Genomic DNA, 21,053 nt, shown 5'->3' on the forward strand with positions numbered 1-21,053 from the left:
AAGGAAAAAAGAAAAAAAAAGAAAACAGATATCAACACAGAAAGAGCAGAGACATAGCAACAATGTGAGTGACAAGAAACACAAAAAACGTCTCATCACAAACAGGCAAGGACAATGCCCGTCTCCAACACCCCCCCCCCCAACCAACACACACCCCACAGAAAGTTACTATACACAGTGCCAAGCCCCTACACACATCACAGTGACAGAAACACGAGGGGGGCTTTGATTCATCTACACTTAACTCCCTAACCATTAAAAAAATCACAGTCTACTATTCAGATTTTGTGAAATCATGCCAAAGCTTTACATATATGTCTCCACTCATCATTAAAGGGGTTGTCCGGTTTCAGCAAATTAATCTTATTTTTTGTATAAGTGATAAAGTTTTCTAATATACTTTCTGTATTAATTCTCATTGTTTTCAAGACCTCTGCTTGTTGTTATTCAGTAGGGACATTTATTGTCTACTTCCAGTGGATAAAATTCTGTCCATGGTCATGTGATGGACACACAGGTGCACGGCTCGTTACAGTATGTGTATCAGAGCTGTGTCTAACGACCCCAGCAGCTGTGTGTCCATCACATGACCATGGACAGAATTTTATCCACTGGAAGTAAACAATGAATGCTGCTAAATAACAACAAGCAGAGATCTTAAAAACTGCGAGAAATTAATACAAAAATTATGTTTGAAAATTGTATAATTTTAAATTATTTATATATATATATATATATATATATATATATATATATATATATATATATATATATACATATATATACATATATATACATATAAAAATTAACATTAATATGCTAAAACCAGACAAACCCTTCAAAGAACTACATTACATATTGAAAAGCACTGTAAAAAAAAATCCAATGCAGCATCGAAACATATAGGGGAAGATTTATCAAAACTGGCGCAAAGTAAAAGTGGAGTAGTCACCCATAGCAACCTATCAGGTTGATTCTTTAATCTTTACAGTAGGACTCTGAAAAATGGAAGGTGGAATCTGATTGGTTGCTATGGGCGACTGCTTTACTTTTCCTTTGCACCAGTTTTGATAAATCTTCCTTATAGTTTTTTTTCTTTTTTTAAAGATTCTAGAGTTCTGTATTACTAAATAAATAGTTTTTCATGCATAGTCTTTAAGGTTCTCCTACATCCCCATCCTATTACTTACGCTGTGCAAGAGGTGAATGGGGAAAGGATGGGGAGAGGGGCTGCTGAGCGACCGCTGCTTGGGGTCCCTCAGCCTCCAGGGCCCCCGAGCCCCGCCTCACTGAACTTAAAATATCTGAGAACTTCAGCACTAGAGAGAACCAGGAGAGAAAAGGAGTCGAAGCCAGACAGAGAATGAGTATATTTATAAGGGACCTGGAGAGAAAATTAGTGCAGCAATTGATAGTGAAATTGGTGACCGAAATAACAAAGACTCAGAATAATGTAACCAATAATGAGATGACTAAGGTGATGGCGGGAAAGAGCTTGGGATAAAGAAAGAGGTAAAAAAAAGAAAAGAATATAGAAATAATGAGCTATACTGTGTAAATGGTAACTTTATACCGTACATTGTCCTGCCAAATAAAGTTATCTAACTATATTTTACATTTGTATTCTATTAAAATATAGATGCGCATCTTCCCAAATATTCCACCAATAGATGGAGCTAGCAGGCAATGAAAAGTGTCTAAGTGTGAACTACTCACATGACAAATTTTGTATTTGTACCCATTGGACGATTTTCTATAAAGATTTACGCCACTGAAATGACCGATCGGCTATTTATTCAGTTTCTACATTTTTAAATACATCATATGTTACAATCAGGATAATGGCTAATTCTGCAGGTCATTTTAAATGATTGAACTATTACATTTTCCATTGCCCCTCACGGGAAGTTTTTGGATGCTTCTTGTTAGAGGATATAGCTGTGGCAATAACAACTAATATATATGGTCTTATTTATTGTATACATTTGATATAACATTCTTTACATCCTGTACACTGACGTTTTTAAATGCCCTATTAGAGAATTCTAAGTTAATTGAGGGGTCGGCCGTGTTTAGGACCCTCATCTGCTATAAAAAATAACTCTTGCTCTGGAGGACCAGGCATGTCCTTGCATTACACCAACAGCCCATTTATTTCAATAGGAATTGTGTAATGCTTTGTTTCCCCTGCAATGGCGCTGCAGGAGAATTGAATACTTGCTGTCTCAGAGATTACAGCTGATCACTGAGGGTCTAAATGCGGGACATCCAATGATCAGCATAACAATGCGGAACCCTGTTGACAAAGATTGATTGTTCAAAGGGGACATCCACTTTAACTAATCAATAATAGTAATAGTTGTTTTTTTTAATGAAGTTTTATCACATATTGGCAACATAATTATTGTTTCTGAGAACCAAAACATTTGAGCTTATTTTTAATCTGGAATCACCCAATCATCTAGAATTTTTGGGGTCCTAAAGTAGAAGAAAAAACAACATAAGATTTAGGTTTAAAGGGATTTTCCAGTTAGAAGAAATTGATGGCCTTTCCTCTGGATAGGCCATTAATATCCGATTGGTGAGAGTCTGATTGGCGAGAGTCCGACTCTCGGCACCCCAGCCAGTCATCAATTTCCCATCAGTTTCCCATCAATGAGGGTCTGACTGCAGGGACCCCCACGATCCTCAAAATGAAGGGATTCCTTTACAGATTTTTCCTAAATAGTGACGCTCCTGGCCACCCACTGTGCAGGGACCTATAATACAGCCCCATTAGAGCTGTTTTATAGTTCCTTGCATAGTAAGTGGCTGAGAGGTCGACGCTGTGCAGAAGACATACCAGGGACCTCTGTCCCTTCATTCTTGGGCAGGGGAGAGTTTGGACCCCCACCAATCGAAATGTTACGGCATATCCTGGAGATATCCCAAAACATTAAATGATTGGTATATCCCTTTAAATGTTTTGAGGGGAAGGGCATCTCCTATGTATACCTGGCAAGTAGCGACAACTCTAAGGCCCCATGCACACGACCTTGCCTGTAATTACGACTCGTAATTACGACTCATGCACGGGCACCTTCCCGTAAGAAAACGGGAAGGTACCCGTGGCCAATAGAAGTCTATTGGCCCGTAATTACGGGTTGTAATTACGACCCGTAATAACGGGAGTTTTTACGGTCATGTGCATGAGGCCTCAAAGTCACAGCTTTTTATTTATTATCAGTTGAATTTTATGAGATTCTTTTATTATCCAAAAAAAACCACTCCTTGTTCAGTCTATGCTGACTGTCTAATCGACTTTATTATTTCCATTTGTATTTGTATCAATAGGAAAAACCCTAAATGGACAGGTGTACAAATAATAACTAAAACAAAAGTTCAATAAATGCAGAAAATGGTTGAAAGAATGAACATATTATGAAGTACATATCGGAAGGGCACAAAAAACAGTTAACATGGGAGTAAAATGGCATAAATCCAAAGATGTTACAAGGTGATTGTATTGTATAAATGTCCATATATTTGTAAGGTACAAGTCCATGTTGGCCTTATGAGTCATTATTGAAATAATGCAGTGTGGTATATGATATGATTGTATGGGAGAAGGTTGAGGTGTTCATAGGGTGTGGATAGACTGGTTCATCAACCAGATGGTCAATCCACTAGAGAAGTTGTAGATGAAGAGGGATAGAAATGAGATTATTTGATGTAGAGTAGAACTACCATACCTTTCATTTCTTCATCCTCTGGGTTGGTATGTGTACTGTCCGAGGATTCCTATGTTAGATAGAAAACAAAATGGAAGAATGTTTAGGAAGATGTGACGGTGGAAAGAGATGTGGGTTGTAGACAAAGAAAATCACAATGGTTAGAGACAAAATCTATAGGAAAATCATATGGTCACATAGTCATAACCAACTATTCATTTGAATTTTTATGGTCTGATACCAACTCAGCTCCTGGAGAACAACACAGAAACACCCTCTTGTCCTTAAACTTCGGGTGCCACTACAAATGCTATAGTACTGATCATAAGGGCCACACAAGCATTGTTTTAATATAGCGAGAACTTTCGCCCAGGTGGTACTGAGAATTGTCATGGTGAACATCAAGAAAACTCTGTACTTATCCAGTTTCACAAGGATATATTCTAGAATACTTTGACTACCAGGAGAAACTCATGTAATTTCAGAAACAAACCTAAGCAGCACTAAGTCAAGTTATGGATAAAAATGTACTGTAACTACTGGTCAATGACAATAACATTTGATTTCATTGTAAAACAGTACAAACTGGATGACTTTTCAAGGTCCACCAATCAGCAGAAATAGTTCTCCAATCTAATGTTGATAAACCAACCCTACACTTCAATGCACGCAGTATTTGGAGGTGGGGGGTGATCTACTGTATGAAAGGAAGCTGATTGATTCAGTAAGCTTGTCTACTAGAAATAGTAGTTGTGTAAGATAGAGTCTTTCTGCCAGGTAGACTGTACAAGATAATACTACATCGCTCCAGAGTACAGTTTACCACTGGAGCTCAGCTAAGTTGGTAAGTAGGTGTTAGCAAAGTGCTAACCGATCCCAAATGGCAGCTATCAGATTTTTGAATAAAGCTTTGTATCTGACTGAAGAAGAGAGCATGGCATAACTTGTTGGGGTTTAGTGTTCCAAACCTGCCTACCTCAAAAAGCAGACATTTCGTAAATAGTTAATAAAGTAAATTACAATTTACCGAAAGGAGTTGAGGTAAGGAGTCCAGGGTCATCAAGATGAAGCCGAAGACAGTAGTAGACAGTCCTCGGTTTCACATGCGCAATGCGCATGTGCCCGATGCTGCTCCCGGTCTCATCTCGGTAAGTTACTTTACTAACTATTCTCAAAACATCTGTTTTTGATGTAGGCATGTTTGGAACAATAAACCCCAACTGCATAGCGGTTGCGTGTAGTTTAGTAGCTCCAAACCTACTGACAGGTTCTCTTTAAAATCAGAATTAAACAGTCCATCTACTTTAGATTAAGGTCAGTGGATCCTGCTGATTTTGGCAGTTTCGCTCACAATCTAATGTGTAAGGGGCAACCGGACTGTCCTCCGAAGGCAGATGTCAGAGAAAACAAAGATTGGATTTTTAACATGTTTGATCGGTTGTTCTGCTGGAATACCTCATGTGTATGGCCAGCTTAAGATAAGATAAGTAAATCATAATTATATGACAATTTAACCTGTAAAACTATAAGAGAGTAAAACAGACAGGGTGAAAACCCCTCCACCAAATCAGTATAGAGTCATTTTGTCATGTGGCTTTTGGATGGACTATGGGAATATGGGAGGTGTGTGATAGGGTAATAAAAGCCTAAATAGTTTAGGATTATAGATTTCTCAAAATACATACAGTACTTGTCATTACAAATGTATGCAAATTCCACTGCTATCCCATCATACATTTAAAATCTACTAGCCACAGAACAGTGCTAAATACACACAAACATCAGTAACAATGGCCAGTAAGAGATTCCAGGCTTAATATAATTTGCCTCTATGACTGAACCTCAGTTCTTTCAAGGGGCCTAAACATGACTTAATAACACAGTTGGCCGAATACGGCAGCTTGTACGGGATATAAGACCCCACTTTTTCAATAATGAAACAAAATTGCATCATATTATGCCCCCAACTAGCCCTGGTGGGTTGTGTATGTTCTCCTCTTATAACCACTAAAACCGACACAAAAGAGCCATCAACAATCTGGGGCTAAATAGCTGGATGTCTTCTAATTTGCCAAGGATAATATATGACCAAACTGGACTAGGCGGTACATTCGGCCCACTATGGCTACATATGCATTGCGGTCACGATCACAAAATAACCGTTTGCCTAGAGCGAGGAGATAAGCAAGAGCTCCCTGCCAATACCCCAACTGACCAAAGGTTTGTGGCCGCCCCTCAATCTGCAGTTTGTGTATTGTTTATTGGGTGCGTTTAGCACCTACGTCTTCAATTGTTTAAAGAGGCTCTGTCACCACATTATAAGTGGCCTATCTCGTACATAAGGAGATCGGTGCTGTAATGTAGGGGACAGCAGTGTTTTTTATTTAGAAAAACAATCTATTTTTACCACGTTATGAGCTATTTTAGATTTATGCTAATTCGTTTCTCAATGCCCAACTGGGCGTGTTTTTACTTTAGACCAAGTGGGCGTTGTACAGAGGAGTGCATGACGCTCACCAAAAATAAAAATGTGTCACTCTCTTTGCAAACCATTCACCCAGCACAGAAGGCCACAATCAACTATTTATCCTAGACCTATAGAAAACCTAGCGACCGATAAAATATGGAATTATTAATTCATGGCCTATATACTAATGTTCCTAGAAATGCATAAGGCCTCCATGTAAAATCTAAGTGAAGAATGGGACCATGTATAATAATAAGTTGGGTTGTGACCACACAAGGTCCCCCTACTGGAGCCTCTGAAGTAAAGAGGTGCATGAAACATGACATATGAAGAGTGATGTAAAGATATGGCAAATACCTTTATCCCGTCCACCAGGTTATGAATTACTGTGGTTTGAGGCTCCTATAGAGGAAGAAAGAATGAGAAATGGGAAAGAGGAGAAACTAGATAGGGAGGAGGGATAGGTAGTAGGGTAGATTTAGGATAGAAGGAGAGGGGCAATTAAGGCTGGGTGTACATGGAGAGATTATGTTTTTATAATCTGGGTGGAAATGTCATATCATAGTGATAACTAACATGTGCATATATCTAAACGGGCATAATGTGTAGATCCTATCATTATTTGACCTGCCCATAATCACCATTTTCTCTGAAAGTAGCATGTAAAATATTATTGATTATAAATCTCAGTTCAGAGCAATACCGCAATTTTTAAGGTCAGGTCTATCTGTGTAAATTGAGCCGGGTTTATATGTAGTGATTATTACAATGATACAGCAGTCCTATCTTGTCACCATTATTGCTGGATCTGATGACAATCTAATGTGTATGGGGGCTTCCCGACTGTCCCACTATGGTAGATGTCGGTGGAAAGACGGATTAGTCATGCTGGATTTCCCTTTCCCTATTGAAATAAACATGCATGCTCACCGAAGCCAATGCATATTTATGAGGAGATCAAGGGAGATAGCTGTTGACCCAAACATGTGTTTAGTCGACATTTATCTTATGTGTATGGCCAAAAAAATATCTCTATATGCAAATGTATAGCTCAGATCGAGGTCCTAACAATCACTTATCTGGGGGTTCACTTCATGTAAACCCAACAAAAGTAGCCAAGGGGACACAGGAGAAGGCCGGAATAGAGATGACAGGGCAAGAGGACTGAAAAATGGAGGAGTGGAAAGACAGGCAACGACTACTGGACATATTACAGACCTCTAACTAACCCACAGAGAGATAACAGACTAATCTAAACCACAGACAGAGGACAGACTTCCCAATCCAGAGACAGACCACAAACTTATTTGAGCCACAGACAGATTAAAACAGAAGTCCAGGACCCCACAGAGACAACTTCCTGAGACACACGTCTCTGAACCACAGACACAAAACAAACTTTACCAAGGAAAGGACAGCAAGAAGGCTTCCCTCCACATACAAGAGGATCAGACTTTTCCATATGCCCCCTATCCTTCCCACTCCGGTCCCCACAAAATATCACAAATACACATAAGCGCTGTTCCACTCATTCCCTGTACTCATACCAGGACAGCTGGAGGAATGGGGCCCTTCGGACTGGTCACTCCAGCGCTGTTCTTGGTACTGTTTGTCTGGGGCTTCAGAGAGAAATAGAGATAAAGATAGAAAAATTATATTGTACAAAAATGTTAGAATAAACCAACTATTGTATGTGCTATCCTATATCCGTAGTATATGTAAATTCTAAACTTTTCAATATCTCTACCATATAACCTAGAAATGTTTATTGTACCTTTGATGTAAATTGACTGTAATCGCTCTTTAGAAGTACTATCTTTAGCAGTTTTCCTTAATTAGTAGTAGCGGCAAATGCAGAATTTTTAAAGTGGAGTTTTTAAGCACGTTGGTGCCCATCGTGGAGATGGCAAAATCCTCCCCCCTTCCCAGGATACGGACTATGCAGATATTTGCGGACAAATAGTAAACCTCTTTAACTGGGCCCATGAGTAGCTCAGAGACTCCCTTCGTTTGGTGCCCTAGATGCCGTCAACTGTGATATTACTGTGCATCAATGGCACCATGACTATCATATAACTGGCATTTGACACCGAGCCAAGAACCATGACCACGGCACAAGATCATAGAAAATACATTTGTTACACATGTTATACCACTGATCTTTAGTATCAAATGTAACCATGACTGCACTATTTCCATAGCTGCAAGTGTTTGTAAGAAATGTTGGTTATTCATACCCAATATTTTGCAGCAGTTGGTAAAGAAGAGTTCAAGCAGACTTTTGCTCTAGTGGATGTAATAGTTTTTAATCAAGCAACTTTATTTCACCTAATGTTGATAATTTTGACAGTTCTATGTCATATAGACCTGTCAGAAGATATGAATGGGGTCTATGAGCCTGGACCACCATTCATTTTCCATATGAAGGGGATAACTGATGTTATCTTATAATAAGTCTTTGTACATAAATATATATATATATATATATATACATATATATATATATATATATATATAATCTGTATATGAGTCTCTGTGTATATATATAGTTTCTATATAATTTATTACATAGTTACCTTGTCCACGCAATCATTTTTGACTGGATTTTTTTTCTTTCTTTCTTTCTTTCTTTTTGAATTCAATAATTTTCTAGCAATTTATAGAGCAGTAGAGGTATACTTTACTGTTGAGTCAGTGGAGTGCCGTATTTTGGAATGGTAATGACAACACTAGTCCTCCCAAGATAATCTCACATGGGATAGTTATTGGCAATATAGTTGGCTATTTCTCCCAACTTCCCATAAACATGCATGCCTGGATCGGCCACGCGTGCATATTAATTTCAGTAGGTGAAGAGGGATAAGCTACTAAAGTACACCTCTAACAGCACTTATCTCCTGGGGTACATAAAATCAGACATGTCGACATCCAACATACACTATCCTTTCCCCCAACAGTAGTCACTGTAGGGCAGCCCCCATACATATTAGACTGTCAGTCGACCCCACCAAAATCCTAGGGATTGGCCGACAATTATTTAGGCCTCATGCCCACTTCAGTTTTTCCTTCAGGGTGCTATCCATTTTTGTCACTGATAGCACCCTGAACCCATTCATTTCAATGGGCCCTTGCACACTTCCGTTATTTTGACTGATCCGTTGTTCTGTTCCGTCAAAAGTAGAGCATGTCCTACTTTAGTCAGTGATTCCGTGACCATGGGGCCCAAGAAAGTCAATGGGTCCGTCAAGAAAACGGACAGCACACGGAAGGCTTCCGTATGCTGTCCGTTTTTGATGGATCCGTTGCCCTAGCAACGGCAGGGCGTGCCAAAGTTCACAGACTGGGACATGTGACAAGTTCAAATAAAGTTCAACACCTTCCGTTTTCTTAACGGAAACACAGAAGCGAAACGGAAGCACAACGTCCGTTTAAAACGGAGACACGGAACGGACACTGAGTACACACGGAAACCACACGGATATCAAAACGGACACAAGGATCCGTAAAAAACGGCCGAGAAAGCGGTGATGGAAGTGTGCATGAGGCCTTAGTGTGTTTGTATAGATTTCCTTTTGTATCTTATCTAAGGATGGTAAATAGACCTGTCATTCTGTCACTTTTCATTTTTGCCTATTAGAGATAATGAAGTCATATCATTACATTTTTTGGACTAATATGTGTAGCTTGTTTGACCACCATATGTCAGCAAAAAAAAACATTGAAAAAAAACAAATTCCTTCCACAAAAAATAGATTCAAAAGCTATGTCACTTCAAATGAGTTGTATCATATAGAGGTCATATAAGAACTAATAGACGCCATGTCATAGAGGGGGCTCCCCTGGTCGGGCTACCCTTTTATAGACATAGTGGAGAGAGAGGCTTAGTAAAAGCGGCCCCATATTAAGAATGTCAGAGTAACATTCAGAGCTAGAGAATTTACTACAGTGTCTATTATTACAGATACATATATACATTACCTTTCCAACATCCGTCTTCTTATTTAGCAAACTCTTAGCTGCTGCAGAGGTCCAAGAGAGACAAAGAAAGTGTGGTCAAAATATATCAAAGTTGTTGCCACAATAATTTGTTATTTAACCCTATACAAGTTTATCCACTACACAATAGCAGCCACTACTCTATATGATCTCTTTGCTGTATATATGGAAATGCACAGAAATTCCCTAACTGTATGCATTATGGATATGCAAACGTCTCAGATAATCTAAGTGAAATGTCTAATTATTAAAGTGGTCCGTCTGGATTATATGCTGATCACGCTTCCAAGTATATACTCTTGGGGACTGTCTTTGCAAAAAGGGTGATAGGCAGTAATGCGGCAGGAGTGGGTTAATGGCCAGAATTGTAGATGTGAATATTGAGCATTGGTGGTGCTGAGGTTCCTATCTATGAGCAACACTGATGAGATTTAAAGGGAATGTCTCTGTAGAGAGAAATAATGTTTGTTTATTTTTTAATGTTGTTCCTATTTATGTTTTATTTAAAAAAAACTTTCCTGGGGGCAACCATATCGGAGGCACAAACTCCCTTCCTGTATTGTCTGTATAGAGCGTACAGCAAGGTATGTATGCTTTATAGCAGCTGAAATTAATGGGAGTCAATTGACAGAGAAATGTCATAGATTAGTACAGTCTCCAGGAGGTGACGGAGTCAGGGCTGCACTGTCAATGAGGCGAGTTGAGCATCTCGCCTAAGGCGGCACCCTACTGCCTCTCTGAGGGCACGGCGGCGCCACTGAAACCAGCCGCCGACACACCCACGCCTGCAATAATTGTACCTGCGTCTATAGAACGCATATACAATTACATGCATCAGCTCTGAATAATGGGTAAGTTCCGTGCCCGACCATTCAACGCCTTACAACTACGCTGATTGGCAGGGCAGAATGACTTGCCACGCCAATTAACGTCTTACAACGATAATAGCAGCGTGATGAACGTCATTGTGCCGCTTCCGTTGTTGGCGGGCAAGTCATTCTGCCCTGCCAAACTGCGCTTTTTAACGACGCAAGTGGCGCGATTATGCCATCGTGCTGCTTGCGTCGTTCAGCCCCAGCAGACCTGCTCAGAAGAGAGCAGGCGTTCATTGACACAGCACGGCACAGGAACGGTATCAAGGTGAGTATGTAAATTCTTTTTTGTCCACTTAAAAGTGTGAGTGGCATTATCTACAGGGGGGCTATATGTGGGGCACAATCTACACTGGAGGCTATATGTGGGACACTATCTACAGAGGGGTATATGTGGGGCACTATCTACAGGGGGAGGCTATATGTGGGGCACTATATACAGGGGGAGCTATATGTAGGACACTACAGGGGGCTAAATGTGGGGCACTATACACAGGGGGAAGCTATATGTGGGGCACTATCTACAGGGGGCTATAGGGGCACTATCTACAGGGGGGGCTATAAGTGGGGCACTATCTACAGGGGGGCTATATGTAGAGCGCTATTTACAGGGGGCTATATGTAGAGCCCTATCTACAGGGGGAATATATGTGGGGCACTATCTACAGGGGGGCTATATGTGAGGCACTATCTACAGGGGGCTATATGTGGGGTACTATCTAATGGGGGCTATATGTGGGGCATTGTATAAAGGCGGCTATATGTGAGGCACTATCTACAGGGGGATCTATGTAAAGCGCTATCTACAAGGGGATCTATGTAGGGCACTATGTACATGGGGGCACTATCTACAGGGAGCACTGTGTGTGCGTGCGTGTGTGTGTGTGTGTGTGGGAGGGGGGACACAGTGTATGGTGCTATTATAATCAGGCACACAGGGTATTGTGCTATTATATTTAGGGACATAGTGTGTGGCACCATGAGAATTTTATCTCAGCGCAAACTGCAGAAATGGGCTGTGGCCAGGAGAAGTCGTCATAGAGATCAGGGCCAGATATAGAAGAAAAGAGAAAAAGAACAACTAGAATCTGAAAAGATGTCACCGGTGAGTCACTTGATGTAACTGTTTACTCTGCCTCTAATCAGCACTGTAGTCACTGTTTGATCTGCAGCGAGATGATGGGTGGTATGATTTTTTTTTTGTGAAACAGCAACTCCTAGCATATTCTTACCATTGTTTGGGCCATGCTGGGAGCTGTAGTTTTACGCTGTACAAACCTATACAGCAGGAGTTGCTCTAAATTGAGCTGTATTTGTGCTGGTGTTGTATATATGTGCTCTGCTCTATTCTGGTGTTGCATTTATGTACACAGCTTGGTTCTGGTATTGTATTTATGTACTGAGCTTTGTTCTGGTACTGTATTTATGTACTGAGCTTGGTTCTGGTGCTCTATATATGTACTGAACTTTGTTCTGGTGCTGTATATATGTAATGAGCTGGGTTCTTGTGTTGTATTTATGTACTGAGCTTGGTTCTGGTGTATTTATGTAATGAGGTTGGTTCTGGGGCTGTATATATGTTTGAGCTTTGTTCTAGTGTTGTATATATGTATTGAGCTTGGTTCTGGTGCTATATTAATGTCCTGAGATTTGTTCTGGTACTGTATATATGTAATGAGCTTGCTTCTGAAGCTGTATATATGCACTGAGGTTGGTTCTGGTACTGTATTTATGTACTGAGCTTAATTCTGGTACTGTATTTATGTACTGAGCTTGGTTCTGGTGCTGTATATATGTACTGAGCTTGGTTCTGGTGCTGTATATATGTACTGAGCTGGGTTCTGGTGTTGTATTTATGTACTGAGCTTGGTTCTGGTTTTGTATTTGTGTAATGAGGTTGGTTCTGGGGTTGTATATATGTATGAGCTTTGTTCTGGTGTTGTATATATATAATGAGCTTTGTTCTGGAGCTGTATATATGCACTGAGGTTTGTTCTGGTACTGTATATATTAAGTGAGCTTGGTTCTGGTGTTGTGTGTATGTATATATATATATATATATATATATATATATACTAAGCTTGGTTCTGGTGCTGTATATATGTACTGAGCTTTGTTCTGGAGCTGTATTTATGTATTGAGCTTTGTTCTGGTACTGTATATATGTATTGAGCTTGGTTCTGGGGATGTATATATGTACTGAACTTGGTTCTGGTACAGTAAATGTACTGATCTTGGTTCTGGTGCTGTATATATGTACTGAGCTTTGTTCTGGGGATGTATATATGTATGAGCTTTGTTCTGGAGCCATATATGTCAGAGCTTGGTTCTGATGCTATAATTATATTGGATATATTTATAATAACAAAATTATGGTGCAGATGGACTTTTTTTAAAATTCATTGTATATTTAATGGGAACCTGTCAGGTAGTTTTAACCCCTTGAACTGCCACCATGCAATAATACATGACTTGACAATATTTCCAAACATTCCCCTGTATGTTGTTTTCAGATGCAGCAAAATCTATAATATCAACTTTTAAAACGGCGTACACTATATGCTAATTACTCATTAAATGGTAATGGGGTGGTGCTGCTATCCTGAAGAGTCACATAGCCCTGCCTTCAATCCCATCTTCCCATGGTTGAGTGACATCCCCCTAGCTGTTATACATCACTACCAATATCCTCCAACTTTCTCGGATGTGCCATAGCCTTGTACTACTTGGACATACACCATGCAGTGAGGTGTACTCTGCCTGGCTGCACCGCACATTCCAGTACAAGGCAACAGTGCATCCTCAAGAATTGGAGGAGGCTGCTAGTGATGTAGAACAGCCATGGGGATGTCAATCAAAATCTGGAGGGCCCCATTTTAATTTTCACCTCAGTCAGCAGAAAAGCTAGGATCGGCCCTGGACGGAGTACAATCCCCAGAGACAGAGAGTGACAGGAGAACTTCATACAGTGCCTTATCTTTGTGTTTATAGTGTTGCTATACTGCCTTATCTAGGCCTCAACCAGTCCAATAGAACTGTTATTATTTCACCTACCCCCTATGATAATGAGATAGCTCTGCTCATTCTGTCCCAATCTTTACAGCAAACCAGAGAAGTGAGCTACAGAAAATAGGAAGCGTCAGACAATTGTAACTGCTTAAATGGGTATTCCCAAATCTTTATGTGGATAGTCATATAAAAATACACAAAATCCACTATTTTTTATTTTATTTTTTGTCTATTATGATTGTTTTGTATATTTTGGATACACCATTAGACCATGTTGTACATGTATGTTTTACCAATGTCTTTTATAACATTGATATGTGACGTATGCTGCTGTTCTTATGTCCTAAATGTTATATGCTGTACATCCAGTTGCACACTGACTGTTTATTATCTTTTTGCATGTAAAACATTTTTGCAACAAAAATTTATCAAAAGTAAAAATATACAAAAAAACACCACAAAATAAAAAAAAAACCCTAATTAAATTATATTTTTATTTTATGATGAAACATTCTTTTTAATTGCTTTAAATAGTTAAGAGGGAAACAATAAGAGGTGGGAAGTACATGTTAGAGAACCTTTACAAATTTTATTAGGACCACTGTCTTTCTGATGGGCGATTTTATTTAAAATTAACACCTTTATCCAGAATCTAACAGTTCATGTTAAACAGCAGTTACTGCAAATAACCTACCCCATGGCTCTGAAAGGTCAACAAAGTAAAATAATGATTATATTAGTCAAGGATTTAATGGATCACCTTCTTAATTCCATGCCATAGGCAGGCACAGTTACAACTAAAATAGCTCAACACTGCCAAAACCTGGGAATCCGCAGCCCCTATTTCACCTTTTGGGGTACCTGTGACTGTAATATGGTGGTTCTTGGTTGAGTTAGCTGCTTTTAACATGTACATAAAACATTGCTAGTATTGCACACAGAGTTATCAGGACCAGTCCAGGTCAATAATCTCAGATTGTAGACTTTAAAAACATTACTTATTTGAAGGAGTTTTCCTACCACAGACACTGATAGCATTTTACTAGGATATCAATGTCTGACCCGTGGTTGTGTGACCTCTAGAACCCCAAATGATGCCTAGAACGAAGGAGCCGCAGTGATGGATAAAATGCACTTTTGGCCTTTGTCCTATACACTGCTACGCCCGTCCTTCAGCTGTGTTGGAATTGAATCAGCTCTACCTGCAGGATGTGGATTTTTTCCACTATAATTTTCAGAGCGCACAGCTTAAAGAGAAAAGTTATTCACAGGGCATTTTATCTATCACTGCGGCTCCTTCGTTGTAGGCATCACTGTGGCTCCTTCATTCAGTGACATGTCAAAAGATGTTTAAGGGTGAACCTTTCTTTTTTAACTTAAAATCCATGCAATATGAGTGGAACAATTTTTTTTAGATTTGAACTGTAAAATGTTGTAAATTGTTCTTCAAAATGTTCTTTACAATCAACCATAGTTTATTATTTTCTATTTGTCTATATAAGGCTTCGTTCACATCGGCATTGGGGTCCTATTCTGACATTCCGTCTGAGCTTTCCATCAGGGACCCTGAACAGACACAAACGGACACATTTTGCAGGAAGCAATAGCGTAGTCTACTACGCTATAGCTTCCGGCAAAACGACGGGTCCGGTGCACAGCAGAGACAAACGGAAACCATGGGCACCGGATCCGTCACCATTGAGATCAATGGTGATGGAAACGGAAACCTCTGGTATCCGTTTGTGTCAGTTTGCGTCTGTTCAGGATCCCGTTCTGACGGAAAGCTCCGATGGAACGTTAGAACGGGACTCCAACGCAGATGTGAATGAAGCCTTATCCCAACCTCCTAAGGGACACATAAGGGCAGCACAGGACTTTTGCTACATTGTTGCCTCCTGCTTATATACTAAGCAGGAGTGTAGCCCGAAGGCCTCGTTGACACCTAAGAAGTTAGCAGTAATATAAATGAGACATGGTAGGTGGGGGACCCTGTTCAGATATTGCATATAGGCGCAGGAGCTTCAAGTCACAACCCTAATGGTAAACTTTGATGCCGTGATTGGTTGTAGGACAAAGGGTGTATTAGTATGTTTTTTGGGGTCCCTTGTTTAATGCAGGCTACAGAAATATACTTCTTTTGAGGAATTAGAGCGTACCATGAAAACTGGAACTAAAATGGTTAAGTACCTCTGTAGAGCACTGTGTTGTTTTTATGGTATCTTGATTGTATACCTAGTTTTATATCATAGCAAATGTTGGCACCATTTAAGCAAAAAGTTAGTAAGGAATAAGGAGTAGATACTGCGTTTATGTCAACAGTTTTATCAGTAGACCACCTTGGATAGTACAGGCATGCCCTGCTTTTGTATAATGCCCCTCACTGTGGACACTCTAGAACCCACTTCTCTCAGACATCATATGGAACAAGCAGAATACATATTTCCTCTTTGTAGCACTAACACATAATAAAATGAGAACCAAAATACTAGAACTTACCTTGCAAGAAATAGAAAAGGAACGGAAGAATACACAGGAGACAGACAGAGGCAGGGATGAGAGCAGAGAGAACATAAGATAGAGAAAAGGATAAAGTAGGACGCCAGAAATAGGACAGTGAAACAAGGGGAGAAAGAAAGAGAAAAAAAGAGAAATTGTGAAACGGTGAGAAAAAGACAGGGGGAGAAGGTAAAGATACATAGACGTTATATATACAGGGTGGGCACTTTTAAAGTCAATTTGTTGCAAATTTCGGGCATCGGCAGGCTGGCAAGACAGGACATCTAACACATGCCCAGCCACTTAGACACCGTCCAAACACTCACATCTTCTACCCCTTGGCTAAATGTGTGTAACCTGCCTTAAACGTCATTTTCCTGATAGTGCATACAGCAAAGCATGTGGCCCCAGACATAGTACACATATGAATGTGCACTGGAAACATATTTAGATATAAAGGCCTGTTAGTAGAAAAAAATGGAATAAGGCCCTGGGTAAAAAGCAGACATAAAAATAGTATATTCACAAAAAGTGTAGTGTTGAGAGAACAATTGTTAAGTGCAAACTTATAAAGTGGACTATTATGCCACAAATACTTAAAGAGGCTCTGTCACCAGATTTTCAAACCCCTATCTCCTATTGCAGCAGATTGGCGCTGCAATGTAGATAAGAGTAACGTTTTGTTTTTTTCAAAAACTAGCATTTTTGGCCAAGTTATGAGCATTTTTATATTTATGCAAATGAGGCTTTCTAGAGTACAACTGGGAGTGTTTAAAGTTATGTCCAAGTGGGCGTGTATTGTGTGTGTACATCTGGGCGTTTTTACTTCTTTTACTAGCTGGGCGTTGTGAATAGAAGTGTATGATGCTGACGAATCAGCATCATCCACTTCTCTTCGTTACCACCCAGCTTCTGGCAGTTCACAGACACACAGCGTGTTCTCGAGAGATCACGCTGTGACGTCACTCACTTCCTCCCATAGGAACTTCATCGCGTCAGATGAGCGAGGACACGCTGTGTGTCTGTGAACTGCCAGAAGCTGGGTGGTAACGAAAAGAAGTGGATGATGCTGATTCGTCAGCATCATACACTTCCATTCACAACGCCCAGCTAGTAAAACAAGTAAAAACGCACAGATGTTACACACACAATACACGCCCACTTGGACATAACTTTAAACACGCCCAGTTGTACATAAGAAAGGCTCATTTGCATAAATATAAAAATGGTCATAACTTGGCCAAAAATGCTCGTTTTTGAAAAAAAACAAAACGTTACTGTAATCTACATTGCAGCGCCGATCTGCTGCAATAGGAGATAGGGGTTTGAAAATCTGGTGACAGAGCCTCTTTAAGTGTGGTAGTTCTTTGTAGAAGGTGTCCTATGCTGTTAACATTAAAAGGGGTTGCCTCATCATTGACAACCCCCTTAGAATGGGTGCCTAGGCGGGGATCAGCTGATCACTGTGGGTCTGGTTCCTGAGACCTCTGGCACACTGCAGATTTTGCCAGGGGAAACCGTGGACAGGCAGACATTTCCCCTGAAGCGACCATAATACATAAACGGGCCAAATCGGCCAAGCTAGAGCCTCTGCAGGTTAGCAGCTCTACGATTTAGCTCCTAGAGAGGTGTCGAGTAAGAAACTCCCCTTTATGACGTTCATAATAGGGCATATGAACAGGGATTGTCTTGATGAAACAACCCCTTTTAAGTCTAATTCCATTCAAATATATTTCAGGTTTGACTGCAGATAACTCCAATATCCCACTCCCCATGTGATATTCATAAGAGTCCAAGAAGCTGAGACATAGAGTGTTGTTTGTTGTACTCTCACATACATGGCCGCCATCAGGAAAGTTCCAGTGGTACTGCCGTATGGTGCTCAGCCACAAGTCTGACAAAAAGGGTCCTGCTCCCGCTGTCTGCTTCTGATGCCTGTTGCTGCAAACCAGAATCAATGGGGTCCATAGAGTGTCGCCTAATTTAAAGGAACAAGCCCATAACGTTAACCTAAATAAAGCTCTACGGGCCCCAAGCAACAGTCAAGGCCGCCCCCTTCTTTCTAGCTCCTCCTGTCCATTATCCTTCCCTCCTCCTCACAGTGATGCGATGTGCATCTGCATCCATGTGAGTAGGTTGCAGCTTTCTTTCTTTCAGCAGTAGTCCAGGCAGAAGAGCGCAGCAGTGAGGACAGCCTGTGGAGCTGTACAGAGTCACAGGTAGGAAGACTACCTGTCTGCCAACGGCCCCTGGCTTCACCTGTCACCTGCACTCTCTACCCTATCCCCCAGAGAACCTCTGTCACCTTCTATGGCCCTCTTCACTCCTCCCACCATCTGTGCCCCTTACCAAACTTAAAGAGCCAAATACTCCTCTGTGTCCCTTACACCCACAGAGATCCACCTGCCACTTTATGTTCCCCATAGTCAGGGTCGGCCTTCGGGGCGTGTGACCTGTGCCATCGCACAGGGCGCATCACTCCAGCAGGTGGAAGGGGGTGCTGCGCTGGCTCCCTTCCCATGCTTGTGTTACTGTATCGCCTGGGTCCAGCGACTCTGCAGCTGCCTTTCTACCCCGGCGATCCTTCTCTGCTCTTGTGGCATAACTACTGCTGTAACAGCCGTAGCGGCATACAGCGGTAACGATGCTACATTCAATAGTATCTGTGTCCATAGGACACAGATACTATTGAACACTATGGCAGAGCATGCAGGTATCTTCCTGCTCTGCCATTTACTAGGCTACAGGCCATTCGGCCTACAGCCATTCAGGCGCTGAGACAGGATCGGCTGGCATGATGACGTCACTGGATCACGCCGGCTTATTTAAGGATCCCATCGGCGTCGCGGAGGTGCTCCATTTGTCGTGGGAATGGGACTTAGGTGAGTATAATTTTTTGGTTTTGTTTGTTTGGTGGGCAATGTCTACAAGGGGGAGGTGGGAGGCTGTATGACACTGTCTACAAAGGGGAGGTGGGGGCTGTATGGCACTGTCTACAAGGGGGAGGTGGGGGCTGAATGGCACTGTCTACAAGGGGGAGGTCGGCGGCATTGTCTACAAGGGGGAAACGGGGGCCCTGTCTACAAAGGGGAAAGGGGAGCTCTATGGCACTGTCTACAAGGGGGAGGTGGGGGGCTGTATGGCACTATTTACAAAAGGGAGGTGAGAGGGTAATATGGCACTACCTTCAAGAGGGAGGTGAGGTGCTGTATGGCATGGCACTGTCTACAAAGGGGAGGTGGGGGCTGTATGGCATGGCACTGTCTACTAGGGGGAGGTGGGGGGCTGTATGGCAATATCTACAAGATGGAGGTGGGGGGCTGTATGGCACTAATTACAAGGGGGAGGTGGAGGGGCTGTATAGCACTATTTACAAAGAGGAAGTGGGAGAGCTGTATGAGACTATCTACAAGAGGGAGGTGAGGGGCTGTATGGCACCGTCTACAAAGGAGAGGTGGGGGGCTATATGGCACTGTCTACAAGGGGGAAGTGGGGGGGGCTGTATGGTACGATCTACAAGGGGGAGGTGGGGGGCTGTATGGCACTATTTATAAAGGGGAGGTGGGAGGGCTGTATGGCACTATTTGCAAGAGGGAGGTGAGGGGCTGTATGGCACTGTCTACAAAGGGGAGGTTGGGGCTGTATGGCATGGCACTATCTACAAGGGGGAGGTGGGGGCTGTATGACACTATCTACAAGAGGGAGGTCGGGGGCTGTATGGCACGATCTACAAGTGGGAGGTGGGGGCACTGTATGGCCCTATCTACAAGAGAGATGTGGGGCTGTATGGCACTGTCTACAAGGGGGAGGTGGGGGGCTGTATGGCACTATTTATAAAGGGGAGGTGGGAGCGCTGTATGGCACTGTCTACAAGGGGGAGGTGAGGAATATATGGCACTGTCTACAAAGGGGAGGGGGGGCTGTATGGCATGGCACTATCTACAAGGGGGAGGTGGGGGGCTGTATGGCACTATCTTCAAGATGGAGGTGGGGGGCTGTATGGCACTATTTACAAGAGGGATGTGAGGGGCTGTATGCACTGTCTACAAAGGGGAGGTGGTGGCTGTATGACACTATCTACAAGGGGGAGGTGGGGGGCTGTATGGCACTATTTATAAAGGGGAGGTGGGAGGGCTGTATGGCACTATCTACAAGAGGGAGGTGAGGGGCTGTATGGCACTGTCTACAAAGGGGAGGCGGGGGGCTGTATGGCATGGCACTGTCTACAAAGGGGAGGCGGGGGCTGTATGGCATGGCACTATCTACAAAGGGGAGGTGGGGGCTGCATGGCACTATCTACAAGAGGGAGGTGGGGGGTTGTATGGCACTATCTAAAGTGGGGCTGTATGGCAGAATCCACATGGGTGGGGCACCATCTATCCTAAGGACGGCCCTGCCCACAATACCCCTACTACTTTCTCTGCCCCCTCCCCCTCGTTACAGAGCCCCTGTCTCCTTTTCCCCACCCGCGCAAAGCCTGTGCTAGCTTGTAGCTAGCCCCGC

General features: G+C 41.9%; 1 protein-coding gene across 22 annotated transcripts in view; it reads right to left on the minus strand.

Moving 5' to 3' along the window:
• The window catches only part of CAMK2B (calcium/calmodulin dependent protein kinase II beta), a 182,152-nt gene that overhangs the window by 12,274 nt on the left and 148,825 nt on the right, over nucleotides 1-21,053 (minus strand). For 3 of the 22 annotated variants that reach the window (XM_075858622.1, XM_075858616.1, XM_075858617.1), the window contains 5 exons: nucleotides 10,156-10,193; nucleotides 7,725-7,796; nucleotides 6,535-6,579; nucleotides 3,732-3,780; nucleotides 1,191-1,319 (listed from right to left, as the gene is read on the minus strand). In XM_075858622.1, the coding sequence (XP_075714737.1) occupies nucleotides 1,191-1,319; nucleotides 3,732-3,780; nucleotides 6,535-6,579; nucleotides 7,725-7,796; nucleotides 10,156-10,193 (333 nt within the window). Of the gene's footprint in view, nucleotides 1-1,190; nucleotides 1,320-3,731; nucleotides 3,781-6,534; nucleotides 6,580-7,724; nucleotides 7,797-10,155; nucleotides 10,197-21,053 lie in introns of all 22 variants that reach the window. The other 19 variants (XM_075858625.1, XM_075858618.1, XM_075858619.1 and 16 more) reach the window with 11 other exon arrangements.

The sequence above is a fragment of the Rhinoderma darwinii genome, chromosome 3 (genome assembly GCF_050947455.1).
Source record: "Rhinoderma darwinii isolate aRhiDar2 chromosome 3, aRhiDar2.hap1, whole genome shotgun sequence".
NCBI classification, from domain to species: domain Eukaryota; kingdom Metazoa; phylum Chordata; class Amphibia; order Anura; family Rhinodermatidae; genus Rhinoderma; species Rhinoderma darwinii.